Source organism: Lytechinus variegatus, chromosome 10 (genome assembly GCF_018143015.1).
Source record: "Lytechinus variegatus isolate NC3 chromosome 10, Lvar_3.0, whole genome shotgun sequence".
Classification (NCBI taxonomy): domain Eukaryota; kingdom Metazoa; phylum Echinodermata; class Echinoidea; order Temnopleuroida; family Toxopneustidae; genus Lytechinus; species Lytechinus variegatus.
Window position 1 is genome coordinate 5,151,199 of NC_054749.1, and position 22,158 is coordinate 5,173,356.

General features: G+C 35.8%; 2 protein-coding genes across 3 annotated transcripts in view; one reads left to right on the top strand and one right to left on the bottom strand.

Annotated features, from left to right (window-relative positions):
- The window catches only part of LOC121422338 (DNA-dependent protein kinase catalytic subunit-like), a 138,228-nt gene extending 123,074 nt beyond the window's left edge, over positions 1-15,154 (top strand). For both annotated transcript variants that reach the window (XM_041617316.1, XM_041617315.1), the window contains 8 exons: positions 387-675; positions 1,304-1,393; positions 1,949-2,047; positions 3,828-3,899; positions 5,330-5,531; positions 10,401-10,589; positions 11,235-11,368; positions 12,851-15,154. In XM_041617316.1, coding sequence (XP_041473250.1) covers positions 387-675; positions 1,304-1,393; positions 1,949-2,047; positions 3,828-3,899; positions 5,330-5,531; positions 10,401-10,589; positions 11,235-11,368; positions 12,851-13,055 — 1,280 coding nt within the window. In that variant the 3' untranslated portion in view covers positions 13,056-15,154. The remainder of the gene's footprint in view (positions 1-386; positions 676-1,303; positions 1,394-1,948; positions 2,048-3,827; positions 3,900-5,329; positions 5,532-10,400; positions 10,590-11,234; positions 11,369-12,850) is intronic.
- Positions 15,155-15,187: 33 nt separating this feature from the next.
- Positions 15,188-21,971, bottom strand: LOC121422339 (39S ribosomal protein L12, mitochondrial-like). Its single transcript, XM_041617317.1, has 5 exons — positions 21,823-21,971; positions 20,934-21,180; positions 19,697-19,774; positions 17,002-17,139; positions 15,188-16,492 (listed from the first exon to the last, which is right to left on the bottom strand). The coding sequence occupies exons 1-5, from the start codon at positions 21,879-21,881 to the stop codon at positions 16,376-16,378; spliced, it is 639 nt and encodes a 212-aa protein (XP_041473251.1). The 5' UTR covers positions 21,882-21,971; the 3' UTR covers positions 15,188-16,375.
- Positions 21,972-22,158: the final 187 nt, after the last annotated feature.

A 22,158-nucleotide genomic window follows, 5' to 3' on the forward strand; every position in this document is an offset into this window, starting at 1 on the left:
TCTAGGCCTGTTTTACAGTTGTCGGCCACGGTTGTCGGGGAAGTTCACGGTTGTCGGATTTGCTATGAAAATTTTCAGGGTTGTCGGCGGCCAACAAGCGTGACGCGTGGTAGCGAGAACGTTGTGATAGATCATAATGGCCATAATCCCCCTACATATTCTGTGATAAATCTGAAACGGGAAAAGTTTGTATCGGGATGTTTGACGCTTTCTTCCAAGTCTCGCCCAACTTTTTTAGACCGAACTTGAAATGCATTCCAAAATTATGCAACATTATGTGATTGTATGTCAGACCCAAAATTGCTTGAATCCTTGAAACCTGTATTCCCATACAGGCAAGATTGGTTGGAGAGTTCAAAATTAGTTCTTTCCTGATCCATTCGCAGGTCAGTATGATGGGAGCAAGAAGCCCCTCCCTGCTTACCACGTCAAGATCGCAGGCTTTGACGAGACAGTGATAACGCTGCCCTCCCTGCGCAAGCCGAAATGCATCAAAATCCGCGGCGACGACGAGACGGACTACCCTTTCCTGGTGAAGGTCGGCGAGGACCTGAGGATGGATCAAAGGATTGAACAACTCTACTGCATCATGAATGGCATCTTGGCACAGGATGCAGCATGCAGCCAACGAGGGCTCACTCTCAGAACCTATCAGGTCATTCCCATGACTTCAAGGTATGGCAAGAAATTATAGATAGGCTCAATTTGAGGAATGGGTCACTTCTTCTTTTTAAAATAGTTAATGTTTTTTATGTCTGGCCCACAAATTTCTTCATTCATACAACTTTTTGTATGATGTCAAATGTATGTGTATTGTGATGTACCGGACATATATATTACATGGAATTTGCAATTTTAGGAGAATTGTAAATAGTGATGACACCTATGATGATGACGATGGTGATGGTGAGGAGGAGGAGGAGGATTAGGATTATGAAGACAACCATAGAAATAAGATAATTAGAAAAATGGTTATTATAACAATGATGATACTGATGATGATGATGAATATGATTATGGTGATGATGATGATGATGATTATGAAAAAGATTATATTAAATATACTACATGTACTTCTGCTTACTACTATTTATGAAAATAACAATCACAAAAAATAAAACTGAATATTTGGCAACACAAAGAATAAAATAGCAATGCTACAAGAAATGGTAGCGTTTTAGAAATGCTACAAGAAATAGTAATGTTTCATCATATTGCAACTTCTCTTATATCATTATTTGTAATAAATATACATGTTATGATTTGAGATCATTCTTAAATCATTTTATCTCCTCAATTGAAGACTTGGTATTTTAGAATGGGTGAAGAATACGACGACCCTCAAAGATTTCATCACCCGGGCCATGAGTGAAACCGAGCACAATGCCTACAGGTAAGTTCCAATTATATTACAGATGTGATCCTGGGGGGGTGTTTCACAAGAGATACATGTGACTTAAAGTCACACTTAAGATAGTTATTTGCTTTATGTAATGCATCACTGCATTTGAGGCCCCCACCTGAAATAAACTTTCGAGCTTTCATTGGTCATTTTGTGCCAGCCTGGTTTTTTTTTTTTTTTGTACTGTATATATTGTATTTAATTGTTATCAATTAGACCATGCAAAACAGTATGATATCACACAGCAATATTTGCACACCAGCCCTTGGGGAATTGGTTAGATATCTGCGCATCGTACAATATGCTCTGAGATGTTTGTATTGCTCCACCAAACCAGTGTTTTGGCGGGTGTTAAATGGGTACCCATTAGGATGCGAAAGCCTATGTAGTATGCTTAGGAATTGAGTCTTGGAACTCTTGATGGAATGCTCCCCAGGTAGTGGAGAAGGTGCATACATTGTATGCGGGCATGCAAGGATCCAATGACCGGGATAATAATATATCTGTGAAGCGCTTAGCGCTTTATTATATTTTTTTTTAATTCAGGAGTGCAGCTGGTCCAGGAACTCTGTTTGCTCAGTGGATAAAGAAATTCAGCAATGATCGGAATCCGAATGAAGTTCAAATGTATGCTGCTGCATTCCAGTAAGATATTTTCAGTACAAAATTCCTCATAATATCCTTGGTGTTGAAAAGTATATGAAAATTGTTGGTATAATAGATTATGATTTGTGTTCTTTTTGTTCAGAACACACTGAATTCACTGCTCATATATTTTCTCTCGTCGATTTTTAAGAGATCGTTTTGAAAAATGCGCTATCAAAAGTGAAATTCAGTTATCTTTTGATGATTTTGTATTTATCATACTGGGTGGAAATTCTTCTTTAAATTTTGATATTATATATGATATAATTATATATGTTTTTCAAATATATATGCAAAAGTTAAACTTTTAATTTAAATAAGCTTTATTTATCATTTTCATCAGAAATAAAAGTATCAGCATGAAATAGATAAAATGCACAATGAACCTGCAACAAAATAATTTTATTGTATATCTTGATGACTCAAGGTAATTGCTAATATATTTTAATTCATTGATTTTTTATATTGAAAAATACTGTCTCAAAAGTGAATGTATTTGTCATACCAGGTGGAATTCATTCTTTTAATTTTGATATATGTGCTTAATATTAAATATTTTCAACTAGATGTGCAAAAGTTTATATATCATTTTCATCATTTTAAAAGAAATAACAATATCAGCATGAGGTAGAATGCACTATGAATCTATAACAAAACAATTTTATTGTATATCTTGATGACTCGAGGGACATTGAGCTAATAAATGACAATTCCACCCCAACAAATAGTTGATTTGAATAAAAAGAGAAAATTCAACAAGCATAAGTCTTAAATTTTCATCAAAATCGGATGTAAAATAAGAAAGTTATGACAAGTTTCGCTTAATTTCACAAGACAGTTATATTCACATCCTAGTTGGTTTGCAGTTGAGACAGATAACGTCATCCACTCACTATTTCTTTTGTATTATTATATGAAATATTCTAATTTTCTTCTTATTGTCAACTATAGCAATGATTAATTTAATTTTCCTGAACATGTGAAATTAGCATTGTTTATTTATACTATATGGTTCAGTCAAGTTGGTCCTTATTGCCAAGTCTGTAAAAATGAAATATTGTATAATTCAAACAATAAAGAACAAAAGAAGTTGTGAGTGACGAACATAATTGTCTGTCTCATTTGCAGGTCATTGTTTTGTGCATATCACTATTTTGTGAAAAATAAGCAAAACTTTAAATTGTTAACTTTCCTATTTTGCATCCGATTTTGATTACGCTAGTTTAAAAAAAATAGCTCATAGTACATAGATGGTGGGTGAAAATTAAATAGAGAAGCCAGTCTCTATCACACCATGCAATCCATTTTGATCAATTATTTTTTTAATTACAATAGATTGAAAATATAAGTGTTGTAATATCACAGGCATTACAAATTGTGTATAAAGAAAAATGGCAATGTCTTTGGGGTCAAAAGGTAGATACTGGACGTCATTTGAAAGTTTACAAATTGGATAAGTGTTATGTTCTTGATCTGTAAGTGATGGAGGTAAATCTTTCAACTGTATGCTGTCAGTATAGCTATAAAAATATGTTATCCATTCTTCATTTGTAATTTCTTATGATATACACTTCTGTAGGTTTAGTTTGATGTTTTTCATGCAACTATAAAAAGGGTATGCATTAACATAATATTGTTGTAAGTGACGTAGTTGAATGATAAACAAAGAAATGTGTTGATTTTTTTATGCAACTATAAAAAGGGTATGCATTAGAATGTTGATGTAAGTGACATTGTTTAAATGATAAATCAAGAAATGTATTAACTTTCTTTTTTTTAGGCGTGCTAACGAGACAGAAACTGTAAAGGCTTTCAGAGAAAGAGAAGCAAAAGTACCATGGGACCTCCTTAGGTATGTCTATTTTACGTTATACACAGAGATTCGAAGGATATTCATTTCCGAGAATGCTTTTTATTGTCTCACCTGCGAAGCAAAGTGAGACTATAGGCGCCGCTTTTCCGACGGCGACGGCGGCGGCGGCGGCGTCAACATCAAATCTTAACCTGAGGTTAAGTTTTTGAAATGACATCATAACTTAGAAAGTATATGGACCTAGTTAATAAAACTTGGCCATAAGGTTAATCAAGTATTACTGAACATCCTATTAGAGTTTCATGTCACATGACCAAGGTCAAAGGTCATTTAGGGTCAATGAACTTAGACCATGTTGGAGGAATCAACATCGAAATCTTAACCTGAGGTTAAGTTTTTGAAATGTCATCATAACTTAGAAAATATATGGACCTAGTTCATGAAACTTGGACATAAGGTTAATCAAGTATCAATGAACATCCTGCATGAGTTTCACGTCACATGACCAAGGTCAAAGGTCATTTAGGGTCAATGAACTTTGGACGAATTGGGGATATCTGTTGAATTCCCATCATAACTTTGAAAGTTTATGGATCTGATTCATGAAACTTGGACATAATAGTAATCAAGCATCACTGAACATTTTGTGCAAGTTTCAGGTCACATGATCAAGGTCAAAGGTCATTTAGGGTCAATGAACTTTGGCCGAATTGGGGATATCTGTTGAATTCCCATCATAACTTTGAAAGTTTATGGATCTGATTCATGAAACTTGGACATAATAGTAATCAAGCATCACTGAACATTTTGTGCAAGTTTCAGGTCTCATGATTAAGGTCAAAGGTCATTTAGGGTCAATGAACTTTGGCCGAATCGGGGGTATCTGTTGAATTACCATCATAACTTTGAAAGTTTATTGGTGTAGTTCGTTAAACTTGGACATTAGAGTAACCAAGTATCACTGAACATCCTGTGCGTGTTTCAGGTCACATGTCCAAGGTCAAAGGTCAATGAACTTTAGCCGAATTGGGTGTATCTGTTGAATTACCATCATAACTTTGAAAGTTTATGGATCTGATTCATGAAACTTGTACATAAGAGTAATCAAGTATCACTGAACATCCTGTTCCAGTTTCAGGTCACATGATCAAGGTCAAAGGTCATGTAAGGTCAATGAACTTTGGCCATGTTGGGGTTTTTTGTTGAATAACCATCATATCTCTGTAAGTTTATTGGTCTAGTTCATAAAAAGAGGACATAAGAGTAACCATGTATCACTGAACATCTTGTGCGAGTTAGAGTAGTATGCAAAGTCAGCACTGCTGCTATATTGAACCGCGTGATGCAGGTGAGACGGCCAGAGGCATTCCACTTGTTTTCTTATGTTCTACATGTATGTTCTATCGTATTTATAAAGTCAAAAGTTTCTTTTGTCATTTTCTCTGCCTTGCAATTTTGCCCACTTCCAGACGAGGCTTTATGGAGCTGAGTGCCTCCCCTGAAGCATTCTTAACCTTGAGGGCGCACTTCGCTCGTTCGCACGCTGTCCTGTGTATCTGTCAGTACATCCTTGGTATTGGCGATCGTCATCTTTCCAATTTTCTGATCAGCTTAGAAACTGGAGGAATGGTGGGCATTGACTTTGGACATTCCTTTGGCTCAGCTACTCAGGTAGGTGACTTTAGATACTGCAGGAGAAGCTGTCACTGATATAATTCTTATGTAGATGAGTTCAGCTTATTTATAGAAAAATTCCATATGAAAATAACACATATTTGCATGTCAAGGAAGGTTAATGTTCTCATTTCTACATGTACATGGTATATATAAATAATAGTTTTTAACATTAAAATATTTAAGGAATTTAGGGAAAAGCCTAAAATGGCCGGATGGCTTGTCGAGACGGCTACCCTAGTTGGGAAATTAAAAGATTATTATCAATATTAGAATAAAATTAGATACAAAGCTATATTAAAAATAACTTAAAGTAGACACCCGAAGAATCAAAAGTATTTTATAATGCCTTTTTGTGGTCATCATTGTAAAGGGGAAGTATTACTAATCAGATATATAACTTCACTTTTCAAAATAGTGATTAGAGTTTGCAGAAATCAGCTCTCAAAAATGATTTATTTTCATGCCATATTTCTGCCTTCCACCGGTCCTCTTGCGAGCTCGAGCTGAGTGACGTCACACAATGAGCGGTGAGCAGCTGAGCTGACAGCAGCCCATTGAAGACGATCTTTCTAATCAGCGTTTTTGCTCTTAGAATTGTTTATTCCTCACAAGATCGGTCTTGTTATATAGATAAAAGTTTGAATTTACTGAACAGTGAAATAAAGTGCACATTTAACGTATTTTGGTAACCGATATTTAGCTTAGAAAAAATGATTTTTTTTCAAGAAATATATTTGAATAAACAAAGCGTATTTTCACTTAGAAATCACACTTGCGACAAATTAATATTATAATCAATATAAAGCATAGACATTCTTCTTAACGACTGAAAAAAAATTATGAAATTTCATTATGTAACAAAGTCAGGAACCACAAAATAATACGGTAATATCCATCGCGAAATGATTGAAATTGCAGTTGAATTGCCGTAACATGATTAGCCCACAGCGGCGAGCGGACTTTGTTTCATATATCTTAAAAGCCTACGATATGGAAGGAAATGGTCTGTGGCCACATGCGTTGGCTATTGTTTTGTCATGTGCGAGGACCCTGGTTCAAAACTCGGATTCATTTGGATATTTTTTTATTCCTTCTCGTCCCTACCCAGCTTTTTTTCTTTTTTTTCTTGTGAAATCCTATTCAGACCTGTATTTATCAAATCTTACTTAATTGCTGCTTTTGATTTTCAAGTTCTTGATTAAATTCTACTCTTATTTGGGATGGGAGGGGTAGAGGATGAGTTAAAAGTCAAGTCCACATCAACTAAAAATTATTTGAATAGAGTAATTTCCCTTGTTTTTACTCAAAACAGTCACAAAACAATGATATGCAAATTAGTGTTGTCACTCACATCACATTCGTTTCTAATTTTTTGTGGCATTTTGTTTTTTAATTCTTTGCAGATTTGATAGGAAACTCTTCATCCGATCACAATAGGTTACATTTACGGAACTGTAACTCTAAATGTTATTTGGAGGAATTAAAATCCCTCCAAAAATTTTTCAGAAAATAATTAAATATTTAATCTACATGTCATGTAAATATATCAAACAACAAAATACAATAGAACTTAGTGCGTGTGACATAATCGGTTAGTTTAATTTGCACATCGACACAGATGAGCATATCATCGTTTTATAAATTAGGCAAAATTTCTCAATGTTAAAATAGTAATTATATAAATTTGAATCAAAGTTTTTATGAAATTTCCTGCAATATCTTATTTTTGTTTAAATTCAAATTAATTTTTGATTGTGTGGACTTCTCCTTTACTCTTAATGTAGGGAATGCATAGCAATATTTATCCAGAAACAAAATTGTCTTAGAATATGCAAATCTGTAATTGGGCACATGTTCACTTTTCTTTCATCCAGGCCACTTCCTCACACCCACCAGGCTTACAGTCTTATAACAAAAATGATGAACCATCACACAACAGCACACAACATTCACAGTGCTTCACAATAAATATTTCACTTCTGTTCATACATGTACATGCAATAAATATTGTGGAAAAGAAATAAAAGGCGTACCCATATTCAAATACCGTTTAAAAGGACAAATATATTATACCTTTCGAGAAAAATCAGCACGTTAGATATCTGATAACAAAACATAATTATGGGGCACTGCAAGAAACTTATGTTCCATTGCAAATCAAGCGTAAGTCTTAAATTCAAATTCAAGCTTAATAAGGTCGCGTTGCAATTGCAATTCAACTACATGTTTGTCTTTAATCAAAGGACGTACCCTTGATTTGGGACGTGTGATTGATAAGAAAATTTCTCGCAAAATGCCCTAGTAACATTAAAATTGTTCTTTTGAGTTGTATGTTCTTATTTTCGACAAGCTGTATTCCTGTCCAAGTCAATTTTTTTTTAGTTCTCTCCAAAACTGTGCTCAAAATTGTTTCCAAGATCGATAAAGATAAATTTTCTGTTGCATCATTATCAGTCCAAAACTTGCACCGTACACGTAGCTCCTTGAAAGAGTGAAGAAAAAAATGGCTATATCCAAATCATAGTAAGAGGACATGATGGAATCTTCCACATTGAAGTAGCGAGCAGAGACCAGAAGTCACCAGAGTCAGCAAGTGTGCAGATCTGTGTGTAGAAGAGTGAGAGAAAAAAAAGAAGAAATAATTTAAATAATCAAATCAAAGTATGAAATTCATTATCTTGATGATTGATGACGTGCGGTGACATGTAATTCCCGGTCAACAACAAATAATAGTAGGTTTAGACACCTGAAAAATTCCACTCAGAACACTGGTGCTCTACCTCAAGTGATGTTTGTGTAGGCCCCACTCTGCTTCACTACTGCTACACTACCATACATGTATGCCACACCTATCCGGGTAGGTGTGTAGCATAGAGTAGGCTGTAGCGGTAGTGAAGTGGAGACTACGCGAACATCACTTGAGGTACGGTACTCTGTGTCATTACAAAGAGTGCATTTATCTTCATTGTTGAAGGCATTACGCATTCATATGTAGCAGCACTCTAATCAGAAAGAAACACCAGACTCTAGTTTTGGCCAGGAATCAGCATGATCAGGTTGACCACTGCTGAAAATTTGTCTTGCTTCATGACATCGGCATTATGGTGATAATTCTGTGTATCTGGATGTATACGATGCAGGGCCCTCCTGAGCATAAACGCATTGGGTACTATATAGACCTGTGACATTGTGTAAACTTAAACATTTGGCCTTGTCGTGAAAACATTCGGCCTTATCGTGAAATTTGGTGTTTGTGCGCTCATTGTGTACAAAGTCAATGGGAGTGGATCACCGCCATTGACGAAATAAACGGCAGTGAATGGACTTAGTCTTGAGGACGCAATGATGATGATTTTTTTTAGATATGTCATATATGACATATCTCAAAAAAGACATCATTGCGTCCTCAAGACTAGAATGGACTGGTGACAAAAACTACGATAATGCCAAACATTCCTCTGAAACAGCAGATTTTCAGCCATGGTCCATGCCAGTGCTCCTAAATAATTTAATCGCCTGAGTCCTGACCAGTTTATTTAGAAATCTGAAGAAAAATCTGCTGGAATTGTGCAAAAACATAATTTCTAAATAAAGACTTTTTAATTTTAATAGTAGGGGCCTAGTCATGCCAAAATGCATGATTCTAAAATTATATCAGATCTGTATCTGTCATCTGACCTGAATGCATCGTCAGAACAACTACAGACTACAGTTTCCTAACAATATGCTTACCTTGACTTTTGACTGGATCAAACAGCGTAACCTGCAACATGCATCGGCAGCAAGTGAATGGGACCGTACAGCTTGGTGTTTTTCAATATTCAGAGCGACACAACGAAGACTGTCGAGTGGACAAAATCGGTCTTTCCAGTTCACAATTCAATAAAAAAATAACACAGTTCTGGTTCTCTTATAGTCTGAAGTTGTCGAAAACAGAAATCGGATATCACAACACATGAAGAAAACGGTAAATTCGAAGAAAAATAGAGACCAGGAAGGTGTATCAGTGTATTATGCACAGAGAGATGATGTGCTAGTTGATCATGTGACGTCATTATTCTCGACTGTTTTCGATCGCGTGATTGTCTGCCGGGGGGGGGGGGGGGCTGAGAAGGGTCTCTATTAATTTCATTTCTTGCATTTCCACGACATCTGTAAGACTTTTTAGTGACATATTTGTGTATAAAAAGACAAGACCTTTCCATTCATATATAATTTGTCTATAATCACCACTTTCGTGAATTTTCTTTGTGTGTATACGTTAAGAGAAGAACAGTTCAGCTACTACACAAACCCTGTACAAATCTGCATTTGATGAGATAACAGAAATGCATTTAAAACATTCAAGATGTCAGCAATACTATTTAAGTTTCTTTTTGAATGAATGAATTGTTTTACATGCACAAAATTTCTTCCGAAAGACTTTTCCAAATTAATGTTGCACGGTGTCGAAAGGGTCGAAGTATAAATTTTTTGTCTAGCCAGCATAGCAGAACAAGACTATAGGCGTCGCTTTAGGCGCCAGCGGCACAATTCCACAATTCTAGTCATTATAAAAAACAGTCTATGAGTGTTACAGACTTAATTGCACATTTGAAATCAAAGAAAAAGGAAAAAGGAAAGACTAAAAAGCCTATAATGGCTATAACGTTAGTGTCACATTGATAGGAATACTTAATTCATAAGTACGAATGAATTTATGCAAGACTATTGATCCTTTCTTGGGCAGCCTGTTCCAGTCATGCATTAAGTTGTGCATAACTTCAAGAACAGCTTTGTGAGACTCCACCCTGGTAAGTTTTGAATCATTTTACAAAAAAAAACACAGATGTTTTTATATTTTTTTCCTTTACCTCATGACAGTTCTTGCCAATCCCTGAACTGATCCCATTCCGCCTGACCAGACAGATCGTGAACCTCATGCGTCCTATGGAGATAGAGGGCGACCTACAGAGTTCAATGGTCCATACGTTGAGGGCGCTTCGACAAGACCATGAGCTCTTACTGAACACCATGGATGTGTTCATAAAAGAGCCCTCTCTGGACTGGAAGGTTGGTTTGTAAACGGAACAAGTGCTTTCTGGTGACGAGTCATTCATATAACTCATTGATGAATTAAGGACCCCATATTGGAAAACAATCATGTGTTTGGGCACACATTAATCTATGTTTGGTCCCAAACCAGAGGATTAAGATCAAGAACAATATAAGGATTAATGAAAGATCAAGAAAAACAAAAGAATTATTGAAAGATCATGAAAAAATAAACAGATTAATTGATGCCAAACTTGAGATATCCAATTCTGCAATACACTGTAGTACAAAACACCATTTTTGCCACTTTGATTTTTAGCAATTTGGTTACACTATTCTTTCCATCTATGAGCACCAAAGTGAATTAAGTATTTTTTTTTGTTCTTGGTCTTGGATTGTTTTGTATCGTTGAACAATGTTTAGGGTCCTTTGTCCTTTTTTGGTTCTCTTTTATATAGTGTTTGTTCTAGCGTTCTGTTCATTCATGCAATTTTACTATGATGAGTGCATGTCTGAGAGCTACAGTATGTCTGCTTTTAATGCTGTTTTCTGAATAAAATTTTTGAATAATTATGACGAATAAATTTGAAGATCTAAGAAAAAGTCATTTTACAGTTTTCCTAAGATTAATTTTCCAAGCCATGTTTGTTTGATAATTTGTAGGGTTTTGCTGATAAACAGGCGAAAACACTAGAGATGTCGGAAGAAGATCGTAAGGATATATCCTGGTACCCGAGAGAGAAGATCGATTTGGCAAAGATGAAACTGCAAGGAGCGAACCCAACATTCATTACCAAGTATGTATTGTGTGTGCTTGTAAAGTTTTACAACTGTGAATGAAAGTCTGACACACGAATAATACACAGGGATGGTCCCCAGTTGTTTAGCCTCCATTTAACTGTAAATCAAATGTAGACGGTGCTAGGATGATTTAGAAAATGGCCCAATGCATGTATTTGTATGCACCCTTGATGTCCCCAGTTACCGCTGGATTGCTGTACACATCCATAAACATACCCAGCTTGCACAACAAAGAATTTGTATCCTCACTTGCATGCAGTTATACAGTTTTTTTTTCCTGTCTCCATTTGGGGGGATTTAGAAGTGTGTGTGTTTTTTTTTGGGGGGGGTAGGGGTGTCCAGGAAGGTGTTTTGGATGAATTACTAATGTAATTGGGATGTAAAGTTCTTGCTATTCTGCCAAAGGTTGTTTTTCCTGACATTTTCATTTTTTTCATTTCATTTATTGATTCCACTTTTAAAACAAATATTATAATATACATAACAAATGTGGTCATAAACATAGTGTATCAATGATAAAATTAAGTATCTAACATAAGTTTTTTAAGCATAAGGTACACTACAAATGTAAAAAAAGTGAGGAAACCTAAATAAAAAGCAGAGCTTGTAGAAAAATTAGGCTCCCAATGGGGAAAAAATATATGTTGTTACTTTGAGCGAACAAATGTGAAAAACGGAATACATATTTATTACGTAGATTGTTTTACACAAATGATATCGAAAGGCATCAGGTTACCAGAAAATGATGAAATAGAAAAAAAAAAAAACGAATAGAAATAAAAATAGCAAAATAAAAAATTGGAAAACGACCAAAAAGATGGGGGGGTCAAGGGATATAAAGAGAAAGAATAGACAAAATTAATTAATTGCAGTCATCAGTACGATCCAGCATTGTACTTCTCCAAGAGGTATAACTTGAAACAAAGTATAACTATATTATAACTTGAAACAAAGTATAACTATATTTCAATTTATTTCTTTCAAAGCTTGTGATTCTATATCAGAAAGAAAGCGTTCATTTGAAAGATTGGTTTATTTGGGGTCTATTTGATCCCCCCCTCTCGATTTCGGCCACTGATCGCGCGATCGCCACAAAAATTTTGACGTGCGTAGAGCTGGATGTAAACTGCAAGGCTGTAAAATAAAATTGTCAAAAAATTCATTGTTTATATTTTTTATTATTATGCAAATAAGTGTATGAAATTTGCACTAAATTTGTTTTTTGTGTGTGTGTTTCTGCCTTTAACTCAGTTTAATTGGCTGGTAGAATGTTATTTCTGATCCCCCATACTGGTAACTGCCCAAGACTTATTTCTTGAGACCACAGATACATGTATCTGTTCAACTTGGAAAGAGGTTAAATAACAGGTTTTTGTTTTTGCATAACATGGTCTAAAAAATTAAATTCAACTTCGGCAAATATTCAACACAATTTCAAGTGTATCTCGACTCTCGTTCTGCTTTGTTTCCAATTACAGGAAAGAGCTCGAAATGGGCCACTCAAAGAACCCTGATGTGTTGAAGGCATTGAAAGCTATATGCGGAGGAACAAGAAATCACAAGAGAGCCCAGTGTGGTACCAAAGGACTTCGGGTTGAGGATCAAGTCGCTTGTCTGATCGACCAGGCAACTGACCCTCATATCCTGGGCATAACCTGGCAGGGATGGGAACCATGGGTGTAGGTCTGTTGGTCAGTCATTATGGACTTCAAAGATAAGGGTTGAGGATCAAGTTGCTTGTCTGATTGACCAGGCAACTGACCCTCATATCCTGGGCAAAACTTGGCAGGGATGGAAACCATGGGTCTAGGTCTCTTGCTTGTTCATATATGAAGCTCTTTTAAATGGAGGAACTAGAGAGCTACCAAATGCTGGTGAATTGCCAATTCGCCCACTGCCTACCTGCCACTCATCGCATGGTCTATGTTAATTTAGTCTAATGCCATTCCTTCCAAATGGTATATGGACTAAATGGCTGTTAGACCAACTGGTTATTTGACCGAATGAAAGTAGACCATGTGGTGAGTGGACGAACTGATGGTAGGCGAAATGACAGTAGACAAGTTTGAGATTGGACAGACTGGCATTAGACAAATTGGAAATAAACCCAAATGTCGAGGGGTTGAGGATCAATTCGCTTGTCTGATTCACCAGTTAGCCAGGGATAAAAACCATGGATCCAATGGGGTGTTGCAAGGAGTTTCCAATAGATTGCAAATTATAAGTCTGGTGATTAACACAAATTGTCAATTGATTATTGATCAGCCTCTTGCAATAGAAGAGTATTGACCTACATGCTGTATTTGATCTATTATATTTTTTTTGCAATTAGCCGACATGTGCAGTCTTTCAAGTTTCATTTTAAGATTGTGATGATGAATAGCAAGGCACATTTAGGCCTTGTCTTTTAGCGAAAATGCCACTATGAAATTGCGATGCATCTCTCTGGAGTGGCTTTCCTGCACTCCCAATTGTTTTGGCTGAAATCAAATTTACATGTATGTGTGTCCGATTTCAATTTCTTCTCCATTCTTAGTTTGCTTCATGAGCTACTTCATCCATGATGATGTCAAGAGTTTTGCACCCTTTGTTCAGTGTTCAAACCAGAGTTGATCACTTCAGGAACAACCCACACATAGGGTAGCATTTAATGAAACCGATCTGTCAGTGACTTTTTACTGGCAATTGTTCCGAGCAATTATTTCAGTAGCTTATCAATAACATTTGTTTCATGAAAAGCTCCCCAAATGTACATGCTGTTAAATACATTATGAATGAGGAAGATGTGAATATGACCACCAAATATATCATCTTCAATACATGTTGATGCATTCTCTGAAATTGCTTTTCTCTTTCGTTCTGTGCCTATTGTATCAGATAGTTTTCACATTTTAGCCTCTTGGTACTTTCAACCTTTTGCAACTGGTATAAGTGTAGTGATAAACGTGCTTATTCATTCCTAAAGCAGTAGTACTTGAGATGTAGAAATTTAGAGTCCAAACTCTATAAAAAGATCAAGGAGTTTTGTATTTGTCGTTTTGTTTTATTTTCAACAGTAATGATTCTTTTTTTTTTACTTTTAAGGTTGTGTGAGTAATTTTACAGAGATTTGCTAAAGAGTGAGAGATGAGATTGGGCAATTTTTCTAAGAAGTGACTTCTTTCACGTTTTACTTAGAACATCCATGAATGTGGCAGAGCAAACTGGTCTCGCTTCATGCTAGTCTCTAAAATCAAGCTTTTGAAACTTCTCAAGTGAAACATCCTCCGAATCACAATATTCTGTAATTAAATTGCACCTGCATCCAGAATATCTTTTCAGACATGTGCCAAATTTAAAATGCAAAAAAGCTTAGTTTGTGACTTAATTTTCTTGCTATCTTCTCTATTTTTAATACCAATTTTTGTTGTGTGATTCCATTCCATGGGTATTGTACAAAATATATTTGTATGTGTTGTTTGTAGTACAATTTAAGCTTTTCATGTCTATATATATATAAAGTTAACTCTGCATAAATAAATTGCACAAGTCAGATTTGAATATCAGGGAGAGGGAGGGGTGCCAATACTACCAATATACCATCTAATTACATAATTTGTAAGTCAAATTTTCATGTTCAATTTAGACAGGGTTAACTGTACATACCTTGTTCTGCCTTTCATTCCTGCTTTAGCAAGATGCAGTTACTTCCAAGAAGAACTCTAATAATATTAGATAAATGTGTTTGTTACTACAATGACTTTCATGTATGCAATAATACTTTTCACAATAAAATATAGAAATAGGAAAGCATGTACTTTGTGAATATGTTTTCATTTATTTTTTTAATTTACAAAAGGAGCCTGATTCATGCTATTCATTCATATCAAGTTAGGCCTGAAAGTTCATATACACTTGGAGAGGAAAAAAATATTTATCAAAAGTCATAAATATGAATGTCTTTGAGTGTAAATTAAAACTATTTTGAAGACAACGCATCCTCCCACAGGCAAAGCAATATCTTAAAGGAGGAGTTTGTGCTTTAAGCAAGTGAACATAAACTTTCGGGCCAAACTGTACATAAACAAGTAGTTGATGGAGGTTCAAGGAGGGCACACACAACAACTTTCCTGAACGAGAAAAATCAATGGTTTCTTTTTTTCATATACAGCACTAGAGACATGGACTGGCCACACAGGATGGTTGGTAGCACTAACGGAGTGCAAACGGTCGGCCCAGTCACATCTTTCAGATGTGAAGTCAAACGATATAAGTCACAAAATGTTGTGACATGAAGCACACTGCTGGCTCTACCAACATTTCTGTGCCACCGGTCCAATAAATTATATTTGATATTTCTGTCTTAAATCTTACAGATGTACTTGACTCAGTGTTTGCGATGGATTCCTTTTGGGTTTTCCCTGCATCACTGCATCCTGTCTGAAAACAAACTAATCTTGCCTTCCGGGACCCAGGGTTAATTTCTGAAGGTATCACTTCATTTGTTGGTTTCCTTCATGTAAACCCATTGACTACTGGTAACAGATAATCCCTGTACAAAGCCTACCTGAATTACAAAATATGGTGGTCAATCGGTTAATATGCATAAGTCAATGTGAGAATCCAGTCACAATTGTCTTTGGTACCGTGTAGGTTGACCCCAACAGTTGCAAGAAGAAAACCGCTAAATGAAGTACATGAAGGTGAGAATCCAAGGTCCGCATCCTTGCAACGCTTGGAGTGAACCAAGTCCGAGGATTCCCCATTCCCTGGAATAAGTGCTTGTCTCACTGTCGATGGATATCTTGTGTGCTGATTTTCTTTTCTCATTTGTTCTGTTATATTGATATGTGCCCTATGGTGGCCTTCTTGCTGTCTGAATTCAAGGCCTTTCCACAAACTGAATATGTGCATCAAAACTCGCGCTAAAGAGTGACGTTGCATGATAAGACACCCCTTTTCTGAGGATTCAAGCTGGCTGATGCATCAGTTACTCTTTGGTATTCCATCTTTGTCCAATTCTATCATTCAATCTCGCAGGTGCCCCCTGCTTCTTCCAACTGTTTCTTGATCTCTTCGGCTTCCGTCTTCCCGACATCGGCTTTGACGACCTGTGGGGCCGACTCCACAAACTTTTTGGCCTGCAAGAAACAGACGTGAAGAACATGTGATGATTATTCTGATGCATTTGAGCGATGCATAAACCTTTCAACGATTACTCTGATCAAATTTCCCTCATTCTATTTCACGGCTGCAGAATTCAAGTGTGAAAAGACTATAGTTATTCTCCACTTCACAAGTCCAGCTCAGAGGAAGATATTTTGTTGTTCTTATATCAAGGTATCTTTCCTTCTTTTTCTTTCTCAGTGCTTTCAAACTTCTGTATAAAGCACTTTATGAAATTTGTATATTTATTATTAATTATACTCTCTGGCAATAAGATTCTTTCATACTAACAGATGTTTTTGCTGTATTGATACATGATAAAACAGGAATGCCTTGCTCAAGGGCACACGTGTTCGAACCCCCAATCCTCGGATCTCCAAACAAGCACCTTAGATCACCCGGCCATGGCACCTCCAAATGTCATGGAACCTAAGAAACCTGAAACAAGCCCCCCCCCTCCATGAAATAATGAATATCTACATACCTGTACCAGATTCATCCCTGATGTGAGAGCTTTAATTGCTTTGATTAGTTTCACTTTACTGGCTTCATCAAACTTGTTTAGTTTCACTGTAAACTGTGTCTTCTCTGGAGCCTTGACCACATCCCCCTCATCATCGTCCTGAAAAATGACAAAAATATATGTATAGATAAACCAGTGCGTTTTTGGCGTATTTAGTACTTGTTAAAACTATAATATGACGTTTTTTCTTTTAAAATACAATTTTGTGATAATTTTTTTTTTATTAATTCAAAATCGTAATTTATTGAAAAAAATCATCTCTATATGTCTCTTTTTCCTAAAACTTACACAAATATGGTTATTGGATCAATGTAATTTCAGGTAACTTCATTTTGTTAAAGATATAGACATGTTTCAATAGTTTTTTTTTTCATCTGCAAGAGCAGTGCGCATTTTAGCTTGCATGCAGCTTGAGCATTTCATTGAGCACTTTATTATGAAATACAGTTTTGGGGGGAAAAATACAATTTTTTTTAATCAAAGAATACAATTTTTCATTCCCAGACTTTGGCAGGTCTGCACAAATGGTGTCTTCATCATATCTCATCATAAAATTAAGAAGATTCAATTCAGTGAATGGTTTATTCAGCAATAAAATTCAATACATGATGTACACAGAGCTGCCAACCTGAAAAATAACATTTCAGTATTTTTAAAGTTGAAAATCTGTATTTCGGTGAGGAAATCAGTATTCTTTAAAAATACCATAGGACAACACATAAAGCTGTAAATTTAGAAATCAGTATTTTACATTAAACTCTCAGTATTTTTCTCACTTTTCAGTACTAAATACTGAAAATCAGTACTACTTGGCAGCTCTGTGTACAGCCACAAGACTGAAATTATTCATGTTAACAATAGAAATATATGTAATTCATCAATGGGCAACATTAAAACAAACAAAAAAAAAACTGTAAAGCATACAGGTACATGGAAGAAGTTATGGTAAGCTCAACATTTAAGTAAAAAAATAAATTTCTAAAAAAGAAGTAATAATGTAAAGCCATCATAAATAAAATAAGATTGAATGTACAGAATCACAATACATAAGTAAAGAAATACAATTAACAAGTGGAATGCCTCTGGCCGTCTCACCTGCATCATGCGATTCAACATAGCAGCAGTGCTGGCTTTTAAAACTACTATACTCTTATTTCCACGTTTTATGAACTAGACCAATACACTTACAGAGATAGGATGGTAATTCAACAAAAACCCCCAATGCTGCCAAAGTTCATTGATCTCACATGACCTTTGACCTTGATCATGTGACCTGAAACTTGCACAGGATATTCAGTGATACTTTATTACACTTAGGTCCAAGTTTCAAAAGTCAGATCAATAAACTTGCAAAGTTATGATAGTAATTCAACAGATACCTCCATTATGGCCAAAGTTCATTGACCTTTGACCCTGGTCATGTGACCTAAAATGCGCACAGGATGTTCAGTGATACTTGATTACTATTATGTCCAAGTTTCATGGATCAGGTCCAAAAACTTTTAAAGTTTTGATTGTAATTCAACAGATACCCCCAAATCGGCCAAAGTTCATTGACCCTAAATGACCTTTGACCTTGGTCATGTGACGAGAAACTCATGCAGGATGTTTGGTGATACTTGATTAACCTTATGTTCAGGTTTAATGAACTAGGTCCATATATTTTCTAAGTTATGATGACATTTAAAAAAATTAACCTCAGGTTAAGATTTTGATGTTGATTCCCCCAACATGGCCTAAGTTCATTGACCATAAATGACCTTTGACCTTGGTCATTTGACATGAAACTCTAATTGGCTGTTCAGTAATACTTGATTAACCTTATGGCCAAGTTTCATGAACTAGGTCCATATACTTTCTAAGTTATGATGTCATTTCAAAAACTTAACCTCAGGTTAAGATTTGGTGTTGACGCCGCCGCTGCCGTCGGAAAAGCGCGCCTACAGTCTCACTCTGCTACGCAGGTGAGACAAAAATGGGATTAGATTAAAATTCAATTTACAAAAATATTGAAATGGAGACTGAACAATTGTAAATTCTATATAATTTTGAGATTTTGAACATGAAAAGTGGTTTGAATTAATTAAATCTGGCATCAATGATAGGGGGTACGATCAAGTCAGTGTGAAGGCAGTCACGATGTGTGGATTTTGTTGTGATTGTGGTGAAGTGAGATCGTGTTTTGTGGCCATTTAGTATTTTTATTTTGTTGAGATTTTGGAGTAATTTATGTTGCTGTTCTGTGTATTTTGAGGAAAAATATGTTTTCCGTTTGAAATGCCACTTTCCGTTTCAAAAGGCCATTTACGTAAATTCCGTCTGTTTTCCGCGATCGCGGTAAATTATTCTCCCTACAATGACTGGAACACAACAGATAATAGATGTGTACGTTAGATCTTGAGAATACCTTTGACTTGAACTTTGGCAAAATTTTAAACGTCAGATGCTGACTGATGCAAGACGACAGAACCATCAAGTTTTAAAGTCTTCAAAATAAACTAATAATTTCCTCCTTCAAAAGAAAATATAAATAAAATGCTGTATATTTAAATTCCTATATTCTCTTTTAGTGCAATTATTCATTTTTTTGCATAAATTGATTATTCATAATCAATGATGGAAGTGTTAATTATATTTATTTAAATGTTAGTTTTACCTGTTCTGCTGGTGCAGCTGCTACTGCTGGGGCTGCTCCAACGGCCATCATGGGGGCATCCTGGATGTTCAAAGTTTTCTGGAAGAAAAAAAATTGGTGATTAAAAACTACAATCCAAAATTTTGCTCATTGGTTAAAATGTACAGACCTGACCTTACTGTAACTTCAAAATAACAAGAATATGTAGAAGACTCCGAACCTCACTTTGACCCCACCCACCCTACTAAAGGGCTGACATTCTACCATGAAAGTTATGCAAGTCCTCAAGAAAAATAAAAGACTGCCTTTTTCTACGACTTCATGCTACAGGCTGGCTCTAATAAATGGCCTGGAAGAAGGCTTAATTGATTCACTTCTGTGTTATTTCTGCAAATAAAAATACTTGGAACACTAAACTGAGTGATTGCATATCAGAAAGCTACATATGGAGATTTTGTTCAGAATTTGTTTAACCATTCCATGCATGAGAAGTAATTTCATACCAAAAAGGGGAAAACGACATTTTCAATAAAATATATCTACTAGTACAACAGATCAGATTCTAGCTACACATTCAAACAAAATGTGTTTTATATTCTGTACTCTTATATTTCATCTTGCAATGAATCTTTTTTTTTCATGAATAACATAATTTATAAAAACTCTTTACAGACTTTAAAGGAAACCAAAACCCAAGAAGAGAAGCAATATTTCTTGGAAAAAGTAAAATGACAGGAACAATTTAAAAAACGTTTCATCGAAATCGGTTATAAAATTAGCAAGTTATGGACGTTTAAAAAGTCTTGTTGTACGAGTATCCTCAAAATGGAAAACGTGATTCAAAATTGCGATTTTGTAAACTCTCCATTTGTTTTGTACACAAATTTTTCTCATTATTTTTCAAATTGCATCTTGCCTCGTTCTGAGCACAACGTATGTCATGGGAAAATATAATTCACACCACATAAGTCAAGGTCAGGAGATGGTGTAAAATATGTAAAATAAAGGGGGAAATCTGAAAAATTGTGTAAAATACAACTGGAGAGTTGTCTACAAAATACGCCATTTTAAAGCATGTTTGCCAAATTCGAGGATCCCCACAGAAAGTACAAGACTTTTTAAACGTCCATAACTTGTTCATTTCCTAACCGATTTTGATGAAACTTTTTTTTGAAAATTGTTCCTTTCATTTTACTCTTTCCAATAAGATTGTTTCTCTTCTTAGGTTTTGGTGTCCTTTAAGTAGAGAGAAACGTACCTTTAGTAACTCATTCAGATCGCTGACTTCTGATAATGTCAATGCAGCTATCTGATCAACAAGTGATGAGATCTTTTCAGGATATTGTTTGGGTTCATTGTCCCTGCTAGGGGCTGGGATAGCTCCACTGCTGTACTGTCTTGTACATGCTGTAACTTTTGGTGGGTTGATAACTGGTCTTGATGAATGGTGAAGTCTTATCCTTGTAGCCGCGGGAATTTGAACTTCATTTGCATGTCTAGACAATCTAAAGATATATACAGAACATAAGGGAATGAGAGCTGGTGAATAATGAATTCAATTAGGGGCCTATGAGATTTGAGGTGTAAAAAATTCCATTTTTACAATTGGAAGCAATTTTAAGGGGTTAATAGACAAGGATATGAAGAATAAGAAACAAGATAGAGGCATAAACATCACACTAGTTTCCCCCATCTTTTATATTTTTCTAGTTTTTTACATGAATTCTTGTTTAAAAATGAAATCACTATTGTAGAAATGTTGGAAGTGAAGTTGTAGCCCACTTACATGATCCACGGCTAGTTTTAGAAGGAAAGTGAAAATCTTGGGGGCAAAAGTTTCAGTTTTTTTCACGGTACCCGCACATGAATGGGACGCAATCCCTGGCTCCGAGTAAACATACTCAAGTAAATGACTTTTACTCTCTAGAAGCCTGGCTACCCCCACCAGGATATGAGTCCGACCGTCGTCCGTGCAGCTGCAGTCATGCAGCGTTTCCCCCGATATGACTTGACAGGGTAAGCAGACACCTAAACACACACCAGGGACCGAAGAAAAGTTAACGAGCATACCAAAGTAAACAACAATCAATTTTGTTTATAATAGCGAGATTCTACTAGATTAAATTAGTACCTAAAATAAACATTACCTAATTCCGAAGGTAAGAAGACGAAAAATTGGTCTCAGATTTGAAGCAGGATTGTTCATGTTTGCGGGATTTCAAGGAAATTCGCTTACACAATTTGGAAAGACAGACAGCACGAACCATGTGTAAAACAACTGTCGATAGAGGGCGCACAACTACATCGGCTCTGCATGCGCATCTGACCAGGGGGGCGTTTCATGAAAGGACTTCTCGGACGTTTTATCTGACAAGTCCCATTTTATCCGACAGTTACCATAGTAACAGTACCTCTCAGCCAATCAACATCAGAGAAAGATGTCAGATCTGAAACTTGTCAGATGAAAATGTTGATGAAACACT

Excerpts from the sequence above, each read along its gene's own strand:
- LOC121422339 (XM_041617317.1), bottom strand. The coding sequence starts at position 21,881 with ATGAACAATCCTGCTTCAAATCTGAGACCAATTTTTCGTCTTCTTACC. Across the intron at positions 21,181-21,822 it reads CTTCTTACCTTCGGAATTAG|ATTGTCTAGACATGCAAATG; the intron begins GTAATGTTTATT and ends ATATATCTTTAG. Across the intron at positions 19,775-20,933 it reads ATCTGAATGAGTTACTAAAG|AAAACTTTGAACATCCAGGA; the intron begins GTACGTTTCTCT and ends TTTTTCTTCCAG.